Here is a 19,591-nt window from a genome sequence, read left to right on the forward strand (position 1 = left end):
GTAGTTGTGGCTCACGGGCACAGTTGCTCCGCGGCATGTGGGATCCTCCCAGATCAGGGCTCGAACCCGTGTCCCCTGCATTGGCAGGCAGATTCTCAACCACTGTGCCACCAGGGAAGCCCCAGCATTTCTTGTTTTATTGATGAAATGGTAGCAAACAGGAAGAAACCTGCAGAATAATGCCATGGGTATTTCTATTACTTAAACCTTTTTTTTCTCCAAAGCAACTTCATATTTAATTTCTCATTTTACTCTGTGAAACAGTTAAGATCGCCATCAATATAAATGTGATAGGGAAGGAAATGGAAACCCAGAGATTGTCTCTGGGTCTCACATCATATCTGGGATAAGAACCCCAGCCTCTGGACACATTTTATTTTGCGGCATGGCACAATGCCTGAGACCCCAGAGGACTTCTGAGTTTGAGACCCGCACTCACTGGATCAGATTTGGACTGTGGACCGGGTTGGTCCCCGGGTTGCCCCAGCCCACCCAGGCCTTCTGGGAATGGCAGGCACCCACAGGGCTGAATTCAGAACCTCTAGCCCACACAGAGTAGAACCAGAGATGTTTCAGGGTTAGGAGAGGTGCTTATGGGCCTCCATGATTTCCCTGGGGATCCTTGATTTCTCTGAAATGAGCCAGATGCCAAGGAGGATCTGGAACTGATGGGGCACCCCTTCAGCTGGGGCACCCAGCAGGGTAGAATGGAGCTTATTCCAGGCCCAGGTAGGACTTTGAAATGTTATGAATTGTGTTCAGCTGCCATCAGCTTGGGGAGCTATTCTTCCCTGGAGGATGCAGCGTCTGGTGCCCTTGGGCCCCGATGCTGCGTGCTGTGTCCTCCACCAGGGCCTAAGAGCCTAAGAGCCTGAGCTTTGATTCCAGGCAGCCCTGGCTTGCCTGGCTATGCTGTCACTCACCAGCTGCGTGGCTTGGGCAACGCTACTGGACCTCTTGAAGCCTCAATAGCTTTGTCTGTAAAACAAGATGATTATGTAGTTCAGCACTGTCCAACAGAAACTGTGTGAGCCACGTGTGTCATTGTAAACTTTCTAATGGTCACACTGAAAAAAGTGAGAAGGAGCAGGTGAAATTAATTTAGAAAATTTATTTCCTTAACCCCAATAGATCCAAAATACTATCATTTCAATGTGTAATCAGTATCAAAACATCACTTAGTGAGATATTTTACATTCTTTCATGGGAAGGGAGCTACATCTTCAATATCCCACGTGCATTTACATTTACAGCACATCTCAGTTGAGAGCAGCTGTATTCCAAGGGCCCAGTAGCTCATATGGTGAGTGGCTGTTATTCAGGACAGAGTAGCTCCTGCTCATGGGGTTGTTGTGAGGATTAAGTGAGATTGGGTGTGAAAGCTGCTTAGCTGGACTGTTATTAATATTGCTACTATTATTTTTATTATCCTTATCAACAAAAAACATTCGTACACGCAGGTGAGCATCTTCTTCACCCTGTTACTGACTCCTTGGACAGTGACTCAGGAGATTCCGCAGAGCCGAGCTAAAAGGACCCAGCTCTCCATGACTGTTTGAGTGACCTTCTCCACTGAGAAAACCTGTGAGCACCATTCCTCCCATTCCCGTATGTATGCCCCTTTGTACTGTGACTCTGCCTCTCCTTCCACCAACAGGTGGAGACTATTTCTCCACCTGTTCAGTGTGGGCTTGGCCATGGAACTTGCTCTGGTCAATGGGACATTAGAAAATGTGACACAAGTAGTGATTTGAAAAATGCTTACACATTGGGCCTTGCTTTCACTCCCTGCTGGAAACTCTTCTGCCACCATGCAGATGAGCCTAGGCTAGCCTGTTGGGTGATGAGTGACACATGCCACTAGCTGACATCCAGCTAACTGCCAGACAAAAGAATGAGGCCTTCCTAGGCCATCCAGCTGAGCTAGTCCAGACAAGAAAAGACACCTAGCTGATCCAAAGAACCATGAAAAATTATAACTATTATTGTAAGTCACTAAGTTTTGTGGTGTTTTGTTATGCAGCAGAAACTGACTGATACATTTTTACTCAAGGCTCAGAAATTCCTCTTACCTTGTGGGGTAGTAGGGATCGAAAGTGTGGCCATCCCCCATATTAATTATACAGGACAGGTTTCCAATGTAGGGACAGAGGAGCCATGTAAGGGAGATGGTGACATTGTCAAAGATGAAACTCTCGGGCTTCCCTGGTGGCGCAGTGGTTGAGAGTCCACCTGCCGATGCAGGGGACATGGGTTTGTGCCCCGGTCTGGGAGGATTCCACATGCCACGGAGCGGCTGGGTCCGTGAGCCATGGCCGCTGAGCCTGTGCGTCCGGAGCCTGTGCTCTGCAACAGAAGAGGCCACAGCAGTGGGAGGCCCGTGTATCGCAAAAAAAAAAAAAAAAAAAAAGATGAAACTCTCATTGCACACCATCAGCTTCAGGCCTGCACATCAAAACTCAAAATACCATTTGCCATTGCAAAGCAGATGTTTCTGTTTAAAACCTACTTACTTCTGTCTACCTGACCTTTATCTTTAGTGGGGCTTTTAAAGTTTTAAAATTTTTACTTTTTAAAGTTCTTTTGAATTTTTTCATTCCTAGGTAATACATGACCCAGATACAGAATTTGAAGTGTACAAAAGGGTCTACAGTGAAAAGAAAGCCCTCCCCGACTGCTACCCCTCAGTCCCCCAGTTCTGCTCCCCAGAGGCAGCCATTGTTACCAGTCTCCTGGGTCTCTTTCCAGAGATACCTACACACTCACAAGCATGTACATACTTTTCTATTTATACAAATGGTGCTCTGTTCGCTATTTGGCACCTTCCATTTTTTTCACTTAGAATATTTTGGAGATTGTTCTATATGAATTCAGTTAGAGCTGCCCTATACTCTTTAATAGCTGCACAATGTACCCTAATTTATTTAACCAGGATCCATTGATTGTCTAAGTGTATTTTATAATGATTAAAAAGGCAAAAGGCAAAGCACCTTTAGGAAAATCTCCTTGGCTAGGGTGGCTGATGAATCATCATTAGCAATTTAGTGCACATTAAATTTTACAAATTTGAGTTTCACAAGTTGGCCTGGAGGATGGGGTGAGGGGTAGAATTTGTGGCGGTTCACCCAGCCATGGGCTGATTGGTGCAGCACAGTCTTCTGGTTTCTGACTTAAATGAGAAGGGAAAATATGTAAGAAGCTGAATGCAAATGAAAAGGACTTTCTTGAGCTGGTCAGAAAGCCACCGTGGTCCTGATTGGTACGGGTTCGTGATCATCCAAGGAAACTCAGGATGCAGCAGGCCCTTCTAGGCACAGAGGCAGGAGCTGGGGGGCAGGGGATACTGCTGGATGAAATCCTTCCCTTCAGAAACCAAAAACTGACGGTGATCAGAGCCCACCGATTCACGAGGGACAAGATATTTGAAATCAAAGTCAGGACAGAAAATCTGGTCCATGTGGTAGCCAGACCCAACTCACCCCCCTACCCCTAAGCTACCCGTCTGTCTGATGACAGCAAGCCTGCAACTGGCAGATGTCCAAGGGCGCCCTTTGTCCAGGAGCGAAACCACCAAACGGAAAGTGCTGCCAAACCATGTGGTCTCCCTTCCCAGAAAAGAGAACAAGACACCCTGCTCACTCTTACTCCACCCAAGTGTGTTCTGCAAACGAGTGCCACCCCCCCTTCCTGAACCCTCTCCTCCGTGCAGCCCTCTTCCTCCTGTCCCCAAGGACCCCGCTCTCCTGGGTGGCCCCTGGGGACCCCAACCTTCTCTGACTCATCTTTCCCCTTCAGAGCTCCTTGAACCATTACTCACGGACTCGGTAGAATTTGCCGTTCTGACCGATTAATTGGTTGGACAATGGCATAATGTGGTGTCCCAGCTTGAGGGGAAATTTGCACTCACACTGTAATAGGAATGAACTCGATACAGCCATCTTGGAGGGTAATGTGGCAATGTCTACTAACATTTAAAATGTGCGTACCCTGTGACCCAGCATTTCCGCTACTAGGGATCTCTCCTCTAAAAATAATCCCAGGCGTATGTCAAGATATATGCACAAGAATGCACAAGAGAGCACTGCAGAGTGATCCATAACAACAAAAACTCAGAAGCAACCAAAATGTCCATCAAGAGGGGAACAGGTTGGACTTCCCTGGTGGAACAGTGGTTACAAATCCGCCTGCCAATGCAGGGGACACGGGTTCGATCCCTGGTCTGGGAAGATCCCACATGCCGCAGAGGAACTAAGCCCGTGCGCCACAACTACTGAGCCCACGTGCTGCAACTACTGAAGCCCGCGCGCCTGGAGCCCGTGCTCCACAACAAGAGGAGCCACCGTAATGAGAAGCCCGCGCACCGCAATGAAGAGTGGCCCCCGCTCACCACAACTAGAGAAAGCCTGCGTGCAGCAACAAAGAACCAAAGCAGCCAAAAATAAATAAATTAATTAATTTTAAAAAAGATGGGAACAGGTTAAATAAATTTTGACATAATCTTATGATGGGATACTATGCAGTCATTAAAAGAATAAGGTAGTGACTTGGAGAGATGTCCAGGATATATTATTAAGTGAAAAAAATTGAGTTGTAGACATATACATCTATACATTCATACACAGCCATGTCTATGTATGACATGGAAGGCAGGGAAGAATTTATTCTAAACAATTGAGTAGTTTCTTTATGAGGAGTAGAATTGTTGAATTGAAGGGAGGGATTCTTCCTTCTTGATTTATAAAACTTTTATAAATTCTGGTAATATGGGTTATTTTTATGGTTTTTTAGATTTGTAAAAGTTGCTGTGCATTCTAAAATGGCAGTCTACAGGGAGGGTGGTGGTTGAGTGCGTGTGGCACGTGGGAGTCCTTCCAATCAAGTAATCTTGGTTTTGTCTGTTGTGTTTATTGGGTCACCCCATGAAATTTAATTTGAAGTGTCCTGGGGTTAAAACAGTTGTTTTTCAACTTCTGGCTTGATGGCTTGTTTTGCAACTGAACCTCAAATGCTTTACCCTGCAGCTAAGCCAGGTAGGGAGGGCAAGCCACAGGGCAGCAGTTTTGGGTGAGGAGGTCTCTCAGTACTGAGCAGATCCACCCCCATGGAGAGCTGCACCCTCTGCTCCAAGGAGGGCTACAGATAAGAAGGGAATTCCCACACCCAGGCAAGTTGGGGACTCACCTTCCTGGCAGTGGTACTGCACCCACAGGTTACTGCCCCAGGTGGGGCACAGGTCTCCAAAGTAGGTCCCATTTGCTGCCACCTGGCAGGCCTGCAGCCCCCTGGCACTGGCCTGGGAGGCACCCACATCCCAGCGGAAGCAGAAACCGTGTGAAGGACATTAAAGGATAGGGTCAGACAGAGATGAGTGACCTTGAGTTCGTTCATTCACCCACCATCCCCCCAACAAGTACCTGTTGGTATCTACTGAAGACCGGGCACTGAGTCCGGTGCTGGGGGAGAAACAAGTAGGATTCCTGCCCTCAAATGTCTCAGGGTCCAGCACAATGGTTCCCAAACTTCAGAATACCAGAATCCCCTGGAGGGCTTGTGAAGACAAAAATTTCCAGACCCTGATTCTGATTCAGTAGATTTGGAGGCAGCTTGAGAATTTGCTTTTCTAACAAGCTTCCAGGTGATGTCGATGCTGCTGGCCCAGGGACCCCACTTTGAGAACCACTGGTCCAGTGGCATCTACTCAGATGGTCTAAGGTAGAAACCTACATCCTGAAAACTGGCAAAGAGGGCACAAGATTAGGAACCCTGTGTCTGCCACGGGCACCAGGTGCCCACAGGAGGGAGGAGTGTGGAGACCCCAGGCCAGAAGCCTCAGAGTCATCCCAACACCCGTTCCCTCTGCCCATGTAGACATAATAGATGTCTACAGAGAGGCCTGGAGAAAGGACAGGCAGATGCTGTGGCCCTGGTTCCCTTCTTGGCTTGAGAGCATCCTATGGCTCTGCCCTGCACTGCATCACTTTCCTTGTTCTCTTTCGCATCTTAGAAACCCATGCTTGCTCCAGGCTGTGGAATATTTAAATGCTCTTTTCCTGTCTGGTTGCTTAGCCAGGCAAGCCCCACCCCCTCCTCAGATGCTCTCCTGGCCCTGGTTCCTCCCCAGCTGTTATGGTTTTGTGCTCCCCTCACCCGGTTTTTAGCCATGGGCCGATGACTCCTTGATCTATGTCTCTTGTTTAGCTCTCTCTTGAGTTCCTATCCTGTATGTCCACTTGTCTACACAGCATCTCCACTTGGACGTCACAGGGCACTCCAGGCTTCTCATATCCTGAAATGAGGTCTTGATCTCTGATTTGGGTTGAAGTGTGTCTCCTCTAAAAGGTATCTTGAAGTCCTAACCTTTGGTACCTGTGAATATGAGCTTATTTGGAAACAGGGTCTTTGCAAACGTAATCAAGTTAAGATAAGGTCATTAGGGTGAGCCCTTAATCCAGTATGACTGGTGTCCTTTGGACACGGAGACAGGGCATGTGAAGTTGGAAGCAGAGATTAGAGAGATGCACCTACAAGGGTTTGTGGGCAAGCATTGCCGACAAATGCCGGATGCTAGAAGAGGAAAGGAAGGGCTCTCCCCTGCAGGTTTTGGAGGTAGAGAAGTCCAGCTGACACCTTGATTCTGGACTCAGCCTCCAGACTGCAAGAGAACGTGCTTCTGTTGTTTTAAGCCACCCAGTTTGTGGTACTTGGTAAGGCTGCCCTAGGACATGAAGACAATCTCCCTCCTCCACCTTTGCCACCAGCTGCTCCTCCCCCAGCCTCTTCTCTCAATGCCAGGTCATCCTGGACTCCCATCATTGACAAGTCCTGTCAGTATGTCCTTCTGTTTCTGGAATCTGTCCATTTCTCTCCATCTGCATTGCCCTCCAGCCTCCAGCCTCTCTCACCTGGGTTTCTGGCATCAGCCTCCCTTGTTTGGACTCACAGCAACCTGCGGGCAGCTTTAAAATACACCTGGCCGTGATCATCCCCTGCTCAAAACCCTCCAGTGCTTCCCCAACATCCTGGGGCTAGGGTCTGGGTTCCTCAGGCACTAGTGCCTCACCTCCCCCCATGCTGAGTGCTTTGCAGTTCCCTGCACCTACCACACTCTTCCTCGGACTTGCATGGGTTCCTCCCTCTCCCCAGAACACCCATCCCCATTCACCCAGCTGTCCTTTTCCTGCGTGACTCCTATCATATCTTCAGGTCTCAGCTTAGATCTCACCTCCTCTGGGAAGGTGGCCAGCCCTTTGACCGTTGGTCCACAGATCCACCCTCACCCTACTTGGTACCAAATTGCAGGGAACTACATTTCCCAAACTGCCCTGTGCACTGGCAGGCGCTGATGGAAGACTGAAGACGACGTATTAACTTCCAATGGCTGCTGTAACAAATTACAAAAACGTAGTGGCATAAAACAGCACATTTATTACCTCACCTTTCTGGAGGTCAGAGGTCTGGGTGGGCTCAGCTGGGCTCTGCTCAGGGTATCACAGGGCTGAAATCAAGGTGTCACAGAGGCTCTGGGGAGGAATCTACTTCCAGTCTCATTCTTCTTTTTTTTTTTTTTTTTTTTTTTGCGGTACGCGGGCCTCTCACTGTTGTGGCCTCTCCCGTTGCGGAGCACAGGCTCCGGACGCGCAGGCTCAGCAGCCATGGCTCACGGGCCCAGCGGCTCCGCGGCATGCGGGATCCTCCCGGACCGGGGCACGAACCCGTATCCCCTGCATCGGCAGGCGGACTCTCAACCACTGCGCCACCAGGGAAGCCCCAGTCTCATTCTTCTTGTTGGCTGAATTCAGTTCCTTGGGACTGTAGGACTGAGGTCCCATTTCCTTGCTGGCTATCAGCTGGGACCACCCTAAGCTCTTAGAGACCTCTCTCCAGTCCTCCCATGTGACCCCCTGTCTCTCAGAGCTGGCAGTGAGGCGTCAGATCTGTCTCATACTTGAATCTCACTGATGTCTCCATCTGCCACCCCTCTCTTATGCTTCTAGCCAGAGAGAATTCTCTGCTTTGAGGGGCTCATGTGATTAGATTGTACCCACTTCGATAATCCAGGATAATCTCCCTATTTTAAGATTAGCAACCATAATTACATGTACAAAGACCCTTTTGCCACGTAAGTTAACATATTCATGGCCATGGCATCTCATCATACCCGCAGTTCCAGGGACTAGGGTGGGAATTTGGGGGTTCAAAGTCTGCCTGCACCAGACGGGAAGAGGTACAGGGCAGGGTGCTTTTTGCCCTCTCTCTCACCACATCTCCTCTGAAGCTCCAGCTCCCTGGGGCCCGTCCCTCCCTCCGTGGTCATTGCTCCCCCAGTGCAGATCATGGTTCTAGCACCTGCCAGGTGGCCCTGACTTCTGGTTTTGGTGTGACATCCCCCATGGCTGTCCCTCCAGCCCTTTGGGGTGGTCGCGGCTTTCTGCTCCTCTAATATCAGGGTTCGATCATCATCCCCTATTCGGCTTCTCAGCACTTCCGTGACTGAGTCATTGGATAACCAATTCCCTGCATTAAATTCCCTCTGTTGGAAGACCTAGCATGATTTCTGTTTTCCTGCTGGGACCCAGTTTGCTCTACCCCTCCGTGTGAGATCTGTACCCTACTAGGTGCGTCCACAGCACTAGACTACAATCTCCAAGAGAGAGGGAATGTTTCGTTTTGCTTTGTTTTTGTTCACTGCTCTATCTCCAGCACGCAGAACAGTACCTGATACACAGCAGGTACAAAATGAGTCTTGCATGAGTAACTAAACAGCACCTTTTCTCCCTTCTGTGTGACACTGAGCACAGTGCTAGGTAATTGCCTGTATTTGTTTCTGTCTCCCCATTAGACTGTGACCCCTTCGAAGAACAGACTGTGTTTGATTCATCCCTGCATCCACAGAGCCCAAGATAGTGCATGGCACAATTTTGGTGCTCAATAAACGTCTGTCAGCAAACTGACTGAATGAATGAGTGATGGTGACACTTAGGTACAAACAGCCCCCCTGGGGCTCTGCCCAGATCTCCTCCAACCCTCCCCAAAAGGATGCAGGGCTCCCATCCAATGTGCCCTCTGGGTGTGGCTACAAGGTTTGGAAGCTTGCATCTAGGCCTTTAAGGAAATAGCCCACTGAGCTCCATCTGTGAAGGAGGCACACCCATTGGCCCGTCCTCCGGGCCTTTCCTCCTTGGTGGGCCACAGCCTCAGGAATGCTGGGGCAAGGAGGCGAGATGAAGAGAACCAACTGGCTGATTTCGGCATTTCTTTCCCCCACGCCTGCTCTAAGGGGAGGAGGGGTGATGTGGGTCAGACATGGCGGGGAGAGGTGCAAGTTTCTTTCCAAGGAAAAATCCTTGTCACCAGACAAACCTGGCTCAGAGGCAGATTTAATCTGATTTAGAAAAATAAGACCCTAGAGAAACTCTCCCACGTGAAGGAGAGATACCATCCAGAACAGGAGAGATACCACCTGGAACGTTTGTTTGTTTCAGGACTGTTCGCAATAGCAAGGATTAAGCAACAATCCGCACATCTCTCAATAGAGGAAAAGACAAACTATGATATAGTTACATAATAAGTGAAACAAACTAGTACAACATGTATCAGGACAGATGATACGAATCTAATGTTTTATTCATTTCTGTAATAAGGAAATGTTAAGAAAATATGGCATAATGCTAAGATTTGACAAAGTTGGGTAGTGGGTCCAGAGGATTTCACTGAAATTTTTTTCATTCTTGTACGTGCGTTTGAAGTATTTCGAAATTTTAAAAATTTAAACTAAAAAAAAAGAAAGAAATGTTTTTGCACCCAGTTGGGGTGGGGAGCAAAATGTCCACCTGACCCGTCGGGTGGGTTTGATGTCAGGTGAAGGGTGAGCCACGGCCCCCTTACTCCCCTGCTTGGTGCTGTGGGCAGACTGGCTAATTTTCGTATATGATGGAAGCCCAAGGTCAGATATGAAGATTCTTCAATCCTTCCAGACCCCTTTGCTGGGCACAGGACACCAGGAAGTGCCCTGCACTTGCAGCCAGAGCTACAGAGCCCTTGGGCCCTACCTGCCACTTCATCCTTGACGCTGACCCAGTTGCATTCCTCCTCCAGGTCTGAGGGGTCCCCAGCATCCTGGATGCAATAATGGGGAGTCTGGCGCCCATAGAAAGCACCCTGGATCTGGATCACCTCCCCTGAGCCACAGTGCATGGTGGCATTGAGGTTCTCGCAGGCCAGACTCTGGCCGACACCTGTGGCAAAGGTAAGGTGACACCTAAGGAGGGCTCGTGGTCACAGATGGGCAAGTGCCCAGGTAATGGGAAGCAGAGGGGTCTCAGGGGTCAGGACTGTGAGATGCAAGGACACAGTGGGAGCTGACTCAGCAGGGGTGAGAAACAATGTGGAGGGCATGAGCATGGCTCTGGGGCCAGACTGCCCAGGGTCAGGGCCAGCCCAGCCACACTCGGGCTGTGTGGTCTTCTGCAAGTTATTCAGCTTCTCTGTGCCTCCTCTTTATGGGGGGAGTCAACATCACACCCCATAGAGTCATTAGGAGGATCAAATGAGTCTGTATGTGTAGGGTCAGGGCTGTAAAAGTGGCAATTATCATTCCACCTGTTTCGAGTGCCTTCCTTGAGACTTATCTGAAAATAATGCCTGGCACATCATAGATGCTAAACTAGCATTTGTTGAATGCATGAGTGATTTCATTGAGTCTTCATACCAGTCCTATGAGCTGCACTATTATCCTCCCCTGTGGTAACATCGGGCTCTGTGGGGTCACTGTGCTGAAACCCCACTCCAGCCCAGCTCCTGGCATGTGGTCTATGCTCAGTAAACATTTGTTGATAAAGAATGACCTGGCTCAGATGTGCACAGCAGAAAGTAGGAAACACTGGCTTCAGACTCAGGCCTGTCTGCCTGGTGGGACCGCCACAGGGCAGGGGTTGAGATCAAAATCTGTGTTCGTTTCCTAATGGCTGCTGTAACAAATGACCACAAACTTAGTGGCTTAAACAGCACAGATTTATCTTCTTGCAGTTATGGTCAGAAGTTCAAAATGGGCTTTACTGGGCTAATATCAAGGTGTGGGCAGGGCTGGTTGCTTCTGGAGCCTCTAGGGGAGAAGCTATTCCCTTGCCTTTTCCAGCTTCTAGAGGCTGCCCCTTCCTTCATCTTCAAAGCCAGCAGCACAGTGTCTCCCAGTCTCTCTCTCTGATCTTCACGTCTCATCTCCGTCACCTCCCAGCTGTGTGGAACTTACTCTTTCTGAGCATCACTTTTCTTAGCTTTGTCATGGGCCTGCGACAGAATGATGGAGGTATTTCTACTGTGTGATGAATAAGTGCACAGAGGCATGTACAGCTCAGTGCCTGGAACTCCTGCTGGATGTATGTTAGCTCTTCCTAGTGTGACCTCGTGCCAGGGACTGCAAGACCCTGGGGGCTGACGGTGCTGAGATAGGCTTGCAGTGGGGGTGGGGAAGGGGCTGGGGTTTGGGGGGGAGTTTTGGTAAGAAGTGAGGAAGTTGCACAACCACAGGTCCACAAAGCTTTCGACTTTTCCGAATCGGCCAGGCAGGAAAGTTAAGCTTGCATGGCGTCTATAAAGCTGAGTGTGGGGGAAATAGAGCAGGGGTCCCGTAAGTGTCTGAACCCAGGCTGGGGCCTGGGCACCAGAGTCTCCAGTGAGGGACTTAGAACCAGGGAGGGGACTGGGTCTGGAAGCCCAGAACCTTCTGTCAAGGCTGGCTTGAGGGTCAGGGGACCACAAGGCAGCTCAGCTCCAAGACCAGGCCCCCCATGGCAGGCAGGACCCAGTGTGGGTCTCAGGCCACTCCTGCGGGGACTCGCACACAAAGTCCCCAGGAAGGGGTTCCCAGGGCCCACAAAAGGGGCCTACCACAGGCAGCAGCTGGAAAGGGCACAAGAGCAGAGCGTGGGAGGATTTGGAAGTTGGGAGTGGGATGCGGGGGTGAGGGGCTCAAAGCCAGGCTGACCAGGGAGCGGGAGTCAAGGGTGAGTGAGAACAGCCTCCTGGGACCACATGTCTCTTCATGGGAAGACTGGAAAGGGAGTGAAGATAGGGCTGAGCACTTCCCTCTAATGTGGGCTATGAGAGGGGAAGACAGAGAGACAAGTGAGACTAGAGGGCAGGTAGGCAGTTAAGTGGACAGGGAGAGAGCGGGACATGAGCTGGAGAGATGAAGTGAGACACAGTGCATCACACAGCCGGAGATTGTGGGCATTTAGAGAGAGAGAGAGAGAGAGAGACAGAGACAGAGAGATACAGAAAAAGAGAGAACAAGACAGAAGGAGATGCAGAGAGATAGAGACAAAGAGAGAGTCAGAGAAAGAAAGAAGGGGGGAGACCCCACAGCACAGGCCAGCTCACCAAACTCGCAGATGAAGGCGAACTCCTGCATGCAGTTGTCCGAGGGCAACCACCCAAAGGAAGGGTCTCTCCCATTGTAGCCCCAGGGGTTGGTTACAGAAGCATCCTGCCCTCGGCGCCAGATCCCGTAGCTCACATTTGAGGTGTCCAGCCAGATCCTGGGCCCAGGGATAGGAATATGACCACCAGGACTTGGAAGGGTCCTTCTGATCCTGGTGTGCAGAGAGCTTGCCCCAGCTCTACTCCTTGTATGCAGTGGGTGCTCAGGCAGTGCTGACAGGCTGAAGGCCTCTCTGCCCCATGCCAGTGAAGGGGCATCACCTAGCCACTATCTTCCAAGATAAGGTCTCAGCCTACAAACCGGGGTGCCAAGCCCAAGAGCCCATACAAAGAGGTTTGATTAAATAGATGATGCTTCTAGTAATGTGTAACCACAATTTAAAATAGAGCACAGGACTTCCCTGCTGGCACAGTGGTTAAGAATCCGCCTGCCAGTGCAGGGGACACAGGTTCAATCCCTGGTCCGGGAAGATCCCACATGCCGCGGAGCAACTAAGCCTGTGTACCACAACTACTGAGCCTGTGCTCTAGAGCCTGCAAGCCTCTACTACTGAAGCCCGTGAGCCACAACTGCTGAAGCCCACGAGCTCTAGGACTCACGTGCCTCAACTACTGAGCCCGCATGCTGCAACTACTGAAGCCCGCGCGCCTAGAGCCCGTGCTCCATAACAAGAGAAGCCACCTCAATGAGAAGCCCGCACACCGCAACAAAGAGTAGCCCCCGCTCACCGCAACTAGAGAAAGCCCATGTGCAGCAGCGAAGACCCAATGCAGCCAAAAAAATAATAATAAATTTTTTTAAAAAATTTAAGGTTTAAAAAAATTTTTTTTAATTTAAAAAATAAAATAAAAAAGAGCACAGAACTGTGCCTCGGGATGGCAAGACATACTCCAGAGAGTAGCAGGGACCCTTGTCAAATATACTTGGGCAGCACTGAATTAAAGTGGAAGCAATTTTCATGATTTTGGTACTCTTCAGAGCCTTGAATAGAGCAACATGATTGTTGAAGAAGTGTGTGTGTGTGTGTGTGTGTGTGTGTGTGTGTGTGTGTGTGTGTGTAATACAGAGGTACACCAGAGATCTAGAAAACACTGGCTGTAAACTATTTACTGTGAAGCCTCAAAAATACATTTACCATTTTTTTAAGGAAAAGAAATCCATACATATGGTTAAAAAAATTCAAAGAACACAAAAGGGTATAAAGTGAAAACATCTTCCCTCTTTCAACCTATGGACTACTCCCATTATTGTTATGTTTCTTGAAAATTGTTCCAGGATGAATTGTATCCATACATCAACATTTATGAATGCCTGAAATCTAGTTACATAAATGCCATCATATCGCACACAGCCAGGACAGTCCCTTGCTTCTTAAATAACACTGAGCGATGGAGGTTGGGACGTATCAGCCTACTCAGATCTACCCCATTTTCTGTAGCAGCCATGCAGTATCCCTTGGAGATTTTAAATAGACACGCTCCTTTAACTGCATGTGAATGGGTGTCCGATATACAGAAATCCACAATTTCTGCATCTACATAGCAAGAAACCATTCAGTAGATGTTGCCTGAAGATGCATTTTAGAATTCAAATCTCTTGGCTGTGAGTTTCCTAAAATGAGCTTCTCCGGCTGCTCCTTTATTAAAGTATTTCCATCCACGCTGGTATATTTCTACAGGTGTTCAGCCCAGACCAAGCTACTCATTTATAAAACCCAGCAGCTTCTACTGGGCAATGAGAGGTAGCAGGACGCTGTCATCTTGAACAAGTCATTTCATCACTCTGGACTTACTTTCCTCATTCATAAAATAAGAGTAGCAGTGCTTGCCTCATGGGGCAGGGGTAAGGCTTAAATACGGACATCCATTTTTTGTTGTGTATGAACACTGGGAAAACAAAACCGGCCAGAATAATGGTTCCTTCCCTTGAAGAACTCATAGTCTGGGGAGAAGACACCTAAAAACTGAAGTCATGCCAAAAGTGCTCTCCTAAATGTGTGGACAAGATCCTACAGGTGCAAAGAGGAGGACTCACCTGAACGTGCGGGGGTTGGAGGAAGGGGTCCTCACCGAGGGAAGGATAAGGTAGGGTTTCCAGGACGACTGTTACCATGAGACTGTCTAATGTGAATTGAGCTGTGCTAAGCCCTTAACCCACTTCAGCCTCATAACAAGTGGGGGAAGGACATGTGGAAGTGCTTTGAAAATAGCTTAGTCATTATTTCCTGAGACTCTGTTTTCCCATCTGTAAAATAGGGACAACAATCATAACTGTCTCATCGGTTATGATAAGGATTCACTGTGAAAATGGACGTGAAGAACTCAGGACGGTGCCAGGCACTGTTCTAGCAAGAACTGAAGAAGCCATAGCTAGTCTTAGGCACAAGCAAAGAAAGGGACATTTCTAGCATGTCAGCTACAAGCTGGATTCTGTGCTAGGTACTGCACAAGAATTCTTTTATTTGATCCACAAAACAACCAAAAAGGAGGGTCCCCTTACCATGAGAATTGGGACATACTAATTTGTTCCATGGAGTTCTGGGTAAGAAACTATGGTGAGAACCACAGCCACAAGCTCCCCATAAAACAAAATTATCATGGCACCTACCTTCTGTAGTATCATTCCAAGCCAATTTCCATGTGAGTCCAATCCACTGTTCCCTGTCCTGGGTGAGGTGCTTCTGCAGGAATAGCTGGGTGGCTTCACCATGAATAAAAACCAAATGGCCTACTTGCTCCTCACACCAGCTCTGGGCACCATAGAAGGTGCGGCCGAGAGGCACAAATTCATAGCAAGCATCTCTGAAAGCCACTTGGCTCTTAGAGCAAAAGCTGCCATCCTCTGGCTTAGCCGTAATGGCCCTAAACCCCAGGGCAAGCCCCAAGAGTACCAAGGCCAAGGTGCTCATCCTTGAACAACGGCTGGAGCATCTGGATGGGCCTGGCTCTCAGGTCCTTCATATGCTCATGCCTTCACAAGTGGCTGCCGTCCATCTTTCCTTCTCTTGTTGTATCACATAATAGTGACTGACTTCTTGTTTAAGTGTCTGCATTTTTGTTAATGCACATCTTGTTAAGTGTCTGCATTTTTGTTAATGCACATCTTGTTAAGTGTCTGCATTTTTGTTAATGCACATCTTGTTAAGTGTCTGCATTTTTGTTAATGCACATCTTGTTAATGTGTCTGCATTTTTGCTTCCCCCAGCTCTTTGTTCCATGCAGTTCCAAATCCAATTAATTTGCAGAAAGGTCTTGTAGAGAAAGATAAAGTTGCTGTATCACTTGTCTGCTTGTCATTGGGTGAACCGTTAGCTTCTGATAAAAATTCCTTGTTATTGGTTTTTATGTCATTAACCTTCAGGGCTAAATGTTTCACGAGGAGCCATCAGCTTGTGGGAAGTATGCGATAAAAGAAAACTGGCAGGAAAGCTAGAGTTATGGATAGTAAAGAAACCAAGTTGAGCTCATATCCAACCCCATTGTCTGTGGCCGCTGTGCCCAGATGATAATCACCTTCTCCCCAACATGGCTTCAATCCTAATGGAGATTTTTTTCTGCTCTCTGACTCATCACATTACCACTCATGCCTGTTTGAGAATAAAAATTTCCTACAAAATTTATTTGATGTCATCATGAAAATAAGCTTTTAAAACTTCAAACTGCCCATCCTCACCTACTGCCTAAACCCTCCAACAGGTGTCCATGGTCAATGGATCAAGTTCAAACCTCCTGGCTTTGTATTCAAGGCCCTATATGAAATGATCTCTGACGATGTTTCCAAACACACCCCCAGAATGTGGGGAAACATGCTGTCTCACCAATTGCTGATGCAAGTATAAATTGGTACAACCTCTATTGTGGGTAGTGTGACATTACCTATCAAATATCTATCAAAATTTTAAAAAGTACAAGCTCTGTAATGGAGCAATTCCACTTCTAGAAACTTTACCTACAGATGAATTCATACATATGTGATATGTCATATATATATATATATATATATATATGGTTATTTATTACAGAATTTTGTAAGAAGGAAAGATGGGAAACAACCTAAACGTCCATTTAAAGAAAACTGGTTAATAAAAGGTGGTACATCCTAAATAGCGACTAAAACATGAACATATTCTTTGTATACAAATTCGGGAGGATCTCTAAGATTTTGGCTAATATTAGAAGTGAAGTATGAGACATTGATGAGGTTCCAATCCCATTTACACACAACCCACATGAATACTTCTTTGTATATGTGTGTAATATATCTCTTAAGGGACATACAAGAGACTAGCAACAGTGATTGCCCAGTGTGGGGAGCGGGGACTAGGTGAGTGGGAGACAGACACAGGAGCGAGATTTTTGTTTCATTGGCCGCCTTTTTGAGACTTTTCCATTCTGTACTATGTGAATGCATTACCTGTTCAAAAATTATAAATTCTCATGAGCCCATCGTTCCCCCAGAAGCTCAAAGTCACAGCTCATCCTATCATAATTCATTGCTGGTGACCTTCCTTCATGTCTCTGTGCATTTGTCTGTGCTCTTCCTTTTGCAGGAACCCCTTTCTCCCTAGTCCATCTGTGATCACCCTCAAGCTGATTCCCGGTTAGCTCAAACAGCATTTCCTCAACGAACCTTGTAGAACTTGCCTCAAATAATATGCCTCTCTCCTCTGAGTTTCTTTTTTCTTTTTTTATAACAAAAGCTTTATTAAGATATAATTCACTTTCCATACAATTCATCCATTTAAAATATATATCAACAGTTTTTAGTATATACACAAGGTTATGCAACCATCAGCACAATCAATTTTAGAACATTTTCATCACTCCTGAAGAAACCATATTCTGATAGCATTCACACCCCGTTCCTCCCTCCCCCAGCTCTGACAGCCACTAATCTACTTTCTGTCTCTAGGGATTTGCTTATTCTGGAAATTTCATATAATCTTCTGTGGCCTTTTGTGACTGGCTTTTTTCACTTTAGCATAGTGTCTTCAAAATTCATCCAACTTGCAGCAGGTATTAATGCTTCATTCCTTTTTTTTTTGGCACTCCATAAAAGTTTATAGAATAAATGTTCAATGAAGGTTTTTTTTTTTTACATCTTTATTGGAGTATAATTGCTTTACAATGCTGTGTTAGTTTCTGCTTTATAACAAAGTGAATCAGTTATACATATACATATTTCCCCATATCTCCTCCCTCTTGCATCTCCCTCCCACCCTCCCTATCCTACCCCTCTAGGTGGTCACAAAGCACCGAGCTGATCTCCCTGTGCTATGCGGCTGCTTCCCACTAGCTATCTATTTTACGTTTGGTAGTGTATATATGTCCATGCCACTCTCTCACTTTGTCACAGCTTACCCTTCCCCCTCCCCATATCCTCAAGTCCCTTCTCTAGTAGGTTTGTGTCTTTATTCCCATCTTACCCCTAGGTTCTTCATGACATTTTTTTTCTTAGATTCCATACATATGTGTTAGTATATGGTATTTGTCTTTCTCTTTCTTTTTTCTTTTTTTTTTTTTTTTTTTTTTGCGGTATGCGGGCCTCTCACTGCTGTGGCCTCTCCCATTGTGGGAGAGGCTCCGGAGGCGCAGGCTCAGCGGCCATGGCCCACGGGCCCAGCCGCTTCGTGGCATGTGGGATCTTCCCAGACCAGGGCACGAACCCGTGTCCCCTGCATCAGCAGGCGGACTCTCAACCACTGCGCCACCAGGGAAGCCCCTGTCTTTCTCTTTCTGGCTTACTTCACTCTGTATGACAGACTCTAGGTCCATCCACCTCACTACAAATAACTCTATTTCGTTTCTTCTTATGGCTGAGTAATATTCCATTGTATGTATGTGCCACATCTTCTTTATCCATTCATTGGATGATGGACACTTAGGTTGCTTCCATCTCCTGGCTATTGTAAATAGAGCTGCAATGAACATTTTGGTACATGACTCTTTTTGAATTATGGTTTTCTCAGGGTATATGCCCAGTAGTAGGATTGCTGGGTCATATGGTAGTTCTATTTGTAGTTTTTTAAGGAACCTCCGTACTGTTCTCCATAGTGGCTGTACCAATTCAGGGTTTTTCAGAAGTAATATAGCCCCACCTTAGCTCTGTTTGCCTTCCTGAGTAATGTTTGTTGTTCATGATAACTTTCAAGATTAATTAAATTTGCCAAAATTACTATGATACTTTAGTGGTGGGAAAAATTGTTTTCACTACTAATGCCAGAGTTCCTCTTGGGAACTTTTTCTTTAGAAAAATACCTATTAGGCCATTTGGGTTGTGATAGGGATGACACCAAGGGCCTGGTTTGTACCATTATAACAAGAGATGGTCTTCCTAAGAAATCAATAATTTGAGATTGGAGAAGGGAGCCATGCAATGTGGTGGGACTGTGGAACATTCAAAAAAGATGTCAGATAAACCGTTTCTTGTGTCAGGGTGGCCAAAGGCTTTAGAGAACACAGCTGTCTAATGTCTGTTTTTAAGCTTTTAGCTTGCTCTGACCTGAGTTACCATTATTTTGTTTTTTGCTTCCACCCCTCTCTCCCCCAGCCCCTGGCAACTACGACCTTCTATCGCTATGGACTTAACTGTTCTGAACACTTCATACAAATGGAATCATGCAATATGTGTACCTTTGTGCCTAGCATATTTTTTCAGGTTTCATCCATATTGGAGCATGTATCCGTACTTCATTCCTTTTACTGAGGAATAATATCCCATTGTACAGATAGACCACATTTTGCTTATTCTTTTTTCTGTTGATGGACATCTGGATTATTTTATTCTGTGAATTTCTTGGGGGGAAGGAATAATGTCTCTTAACCTCTGTCTATCCCTTGGCTGGCACACAGTAGGACTCAATGAGCATTTGCCAGCCTGGCCCCATTTCCCAGGTCCCTGGGGCTGACACTTGACCCCCCCTCCCTTTCCCAGAAGCCCTTCCAAGAACCCTGGAGTAGCCTTTCCAGGCAGAGCCCTGGGTAGAATTTGATGTCATCGCTGACTCACAGGCTGGAACACAGGCTGGGCAGAACTGGTCTCTTATCTCCAGGGGCCAAGCATCTAATGACTTTCATTAGAAAACTATGTGGAAGGCCACATGCAGAGATAATGTGTCTCCTGGATAAAGGCTTAATTTATGTCCCTCGTGGA

At 47.2% G+C, this 19,591-nt stretch overlaps 1 protein-coding gene across 1 annotated transcript in view; it reads right to left on the reverse strand.

The window, feature by feature from the left end:
* LOC132509181 (polycystin-1-like protein 2) overlaps positions 1-15,347 on the reverse strand; it is an 81,941-nt gene extending 66,594 nt beyond the window's left edge. Inside the window, 6 exon segments of the mRNA XM_060129819.1 lie at positions 2,073-2,232; positions 5,182-5,282; positions 10,016-10,235; positions 12,379-12,536; positions 14,593-14,595; positions 15,043-15,347. Of these exon segments, the coding sequence (XP_059985802.1) occupies positions 2,073-2,232; positions 5,182-5,282; positions 10,016-10,235; positions 12,379-12,536; positions 14,593-14,595; positions 15,043-15,347 (947 nt within the window).
* Positions 15,348-19,591: the final 4,244 nt, after the last annotated feature.

Source organism: Lagenorhynchus albirostris, chromosome 19, assembly GCF_949774975.1.
Source record: "Lagenorhynchus albirostris chromosome 19, mLagAlb1.1, whole genome shotgun sequence".
Taxonomy (NCBI): Eukaryota; Metazoa; Chordata; class Mammalia; order Artiodactyla; family Delphinidae; genus Lagenorhynchus; species Lagenorhynchus albirostris.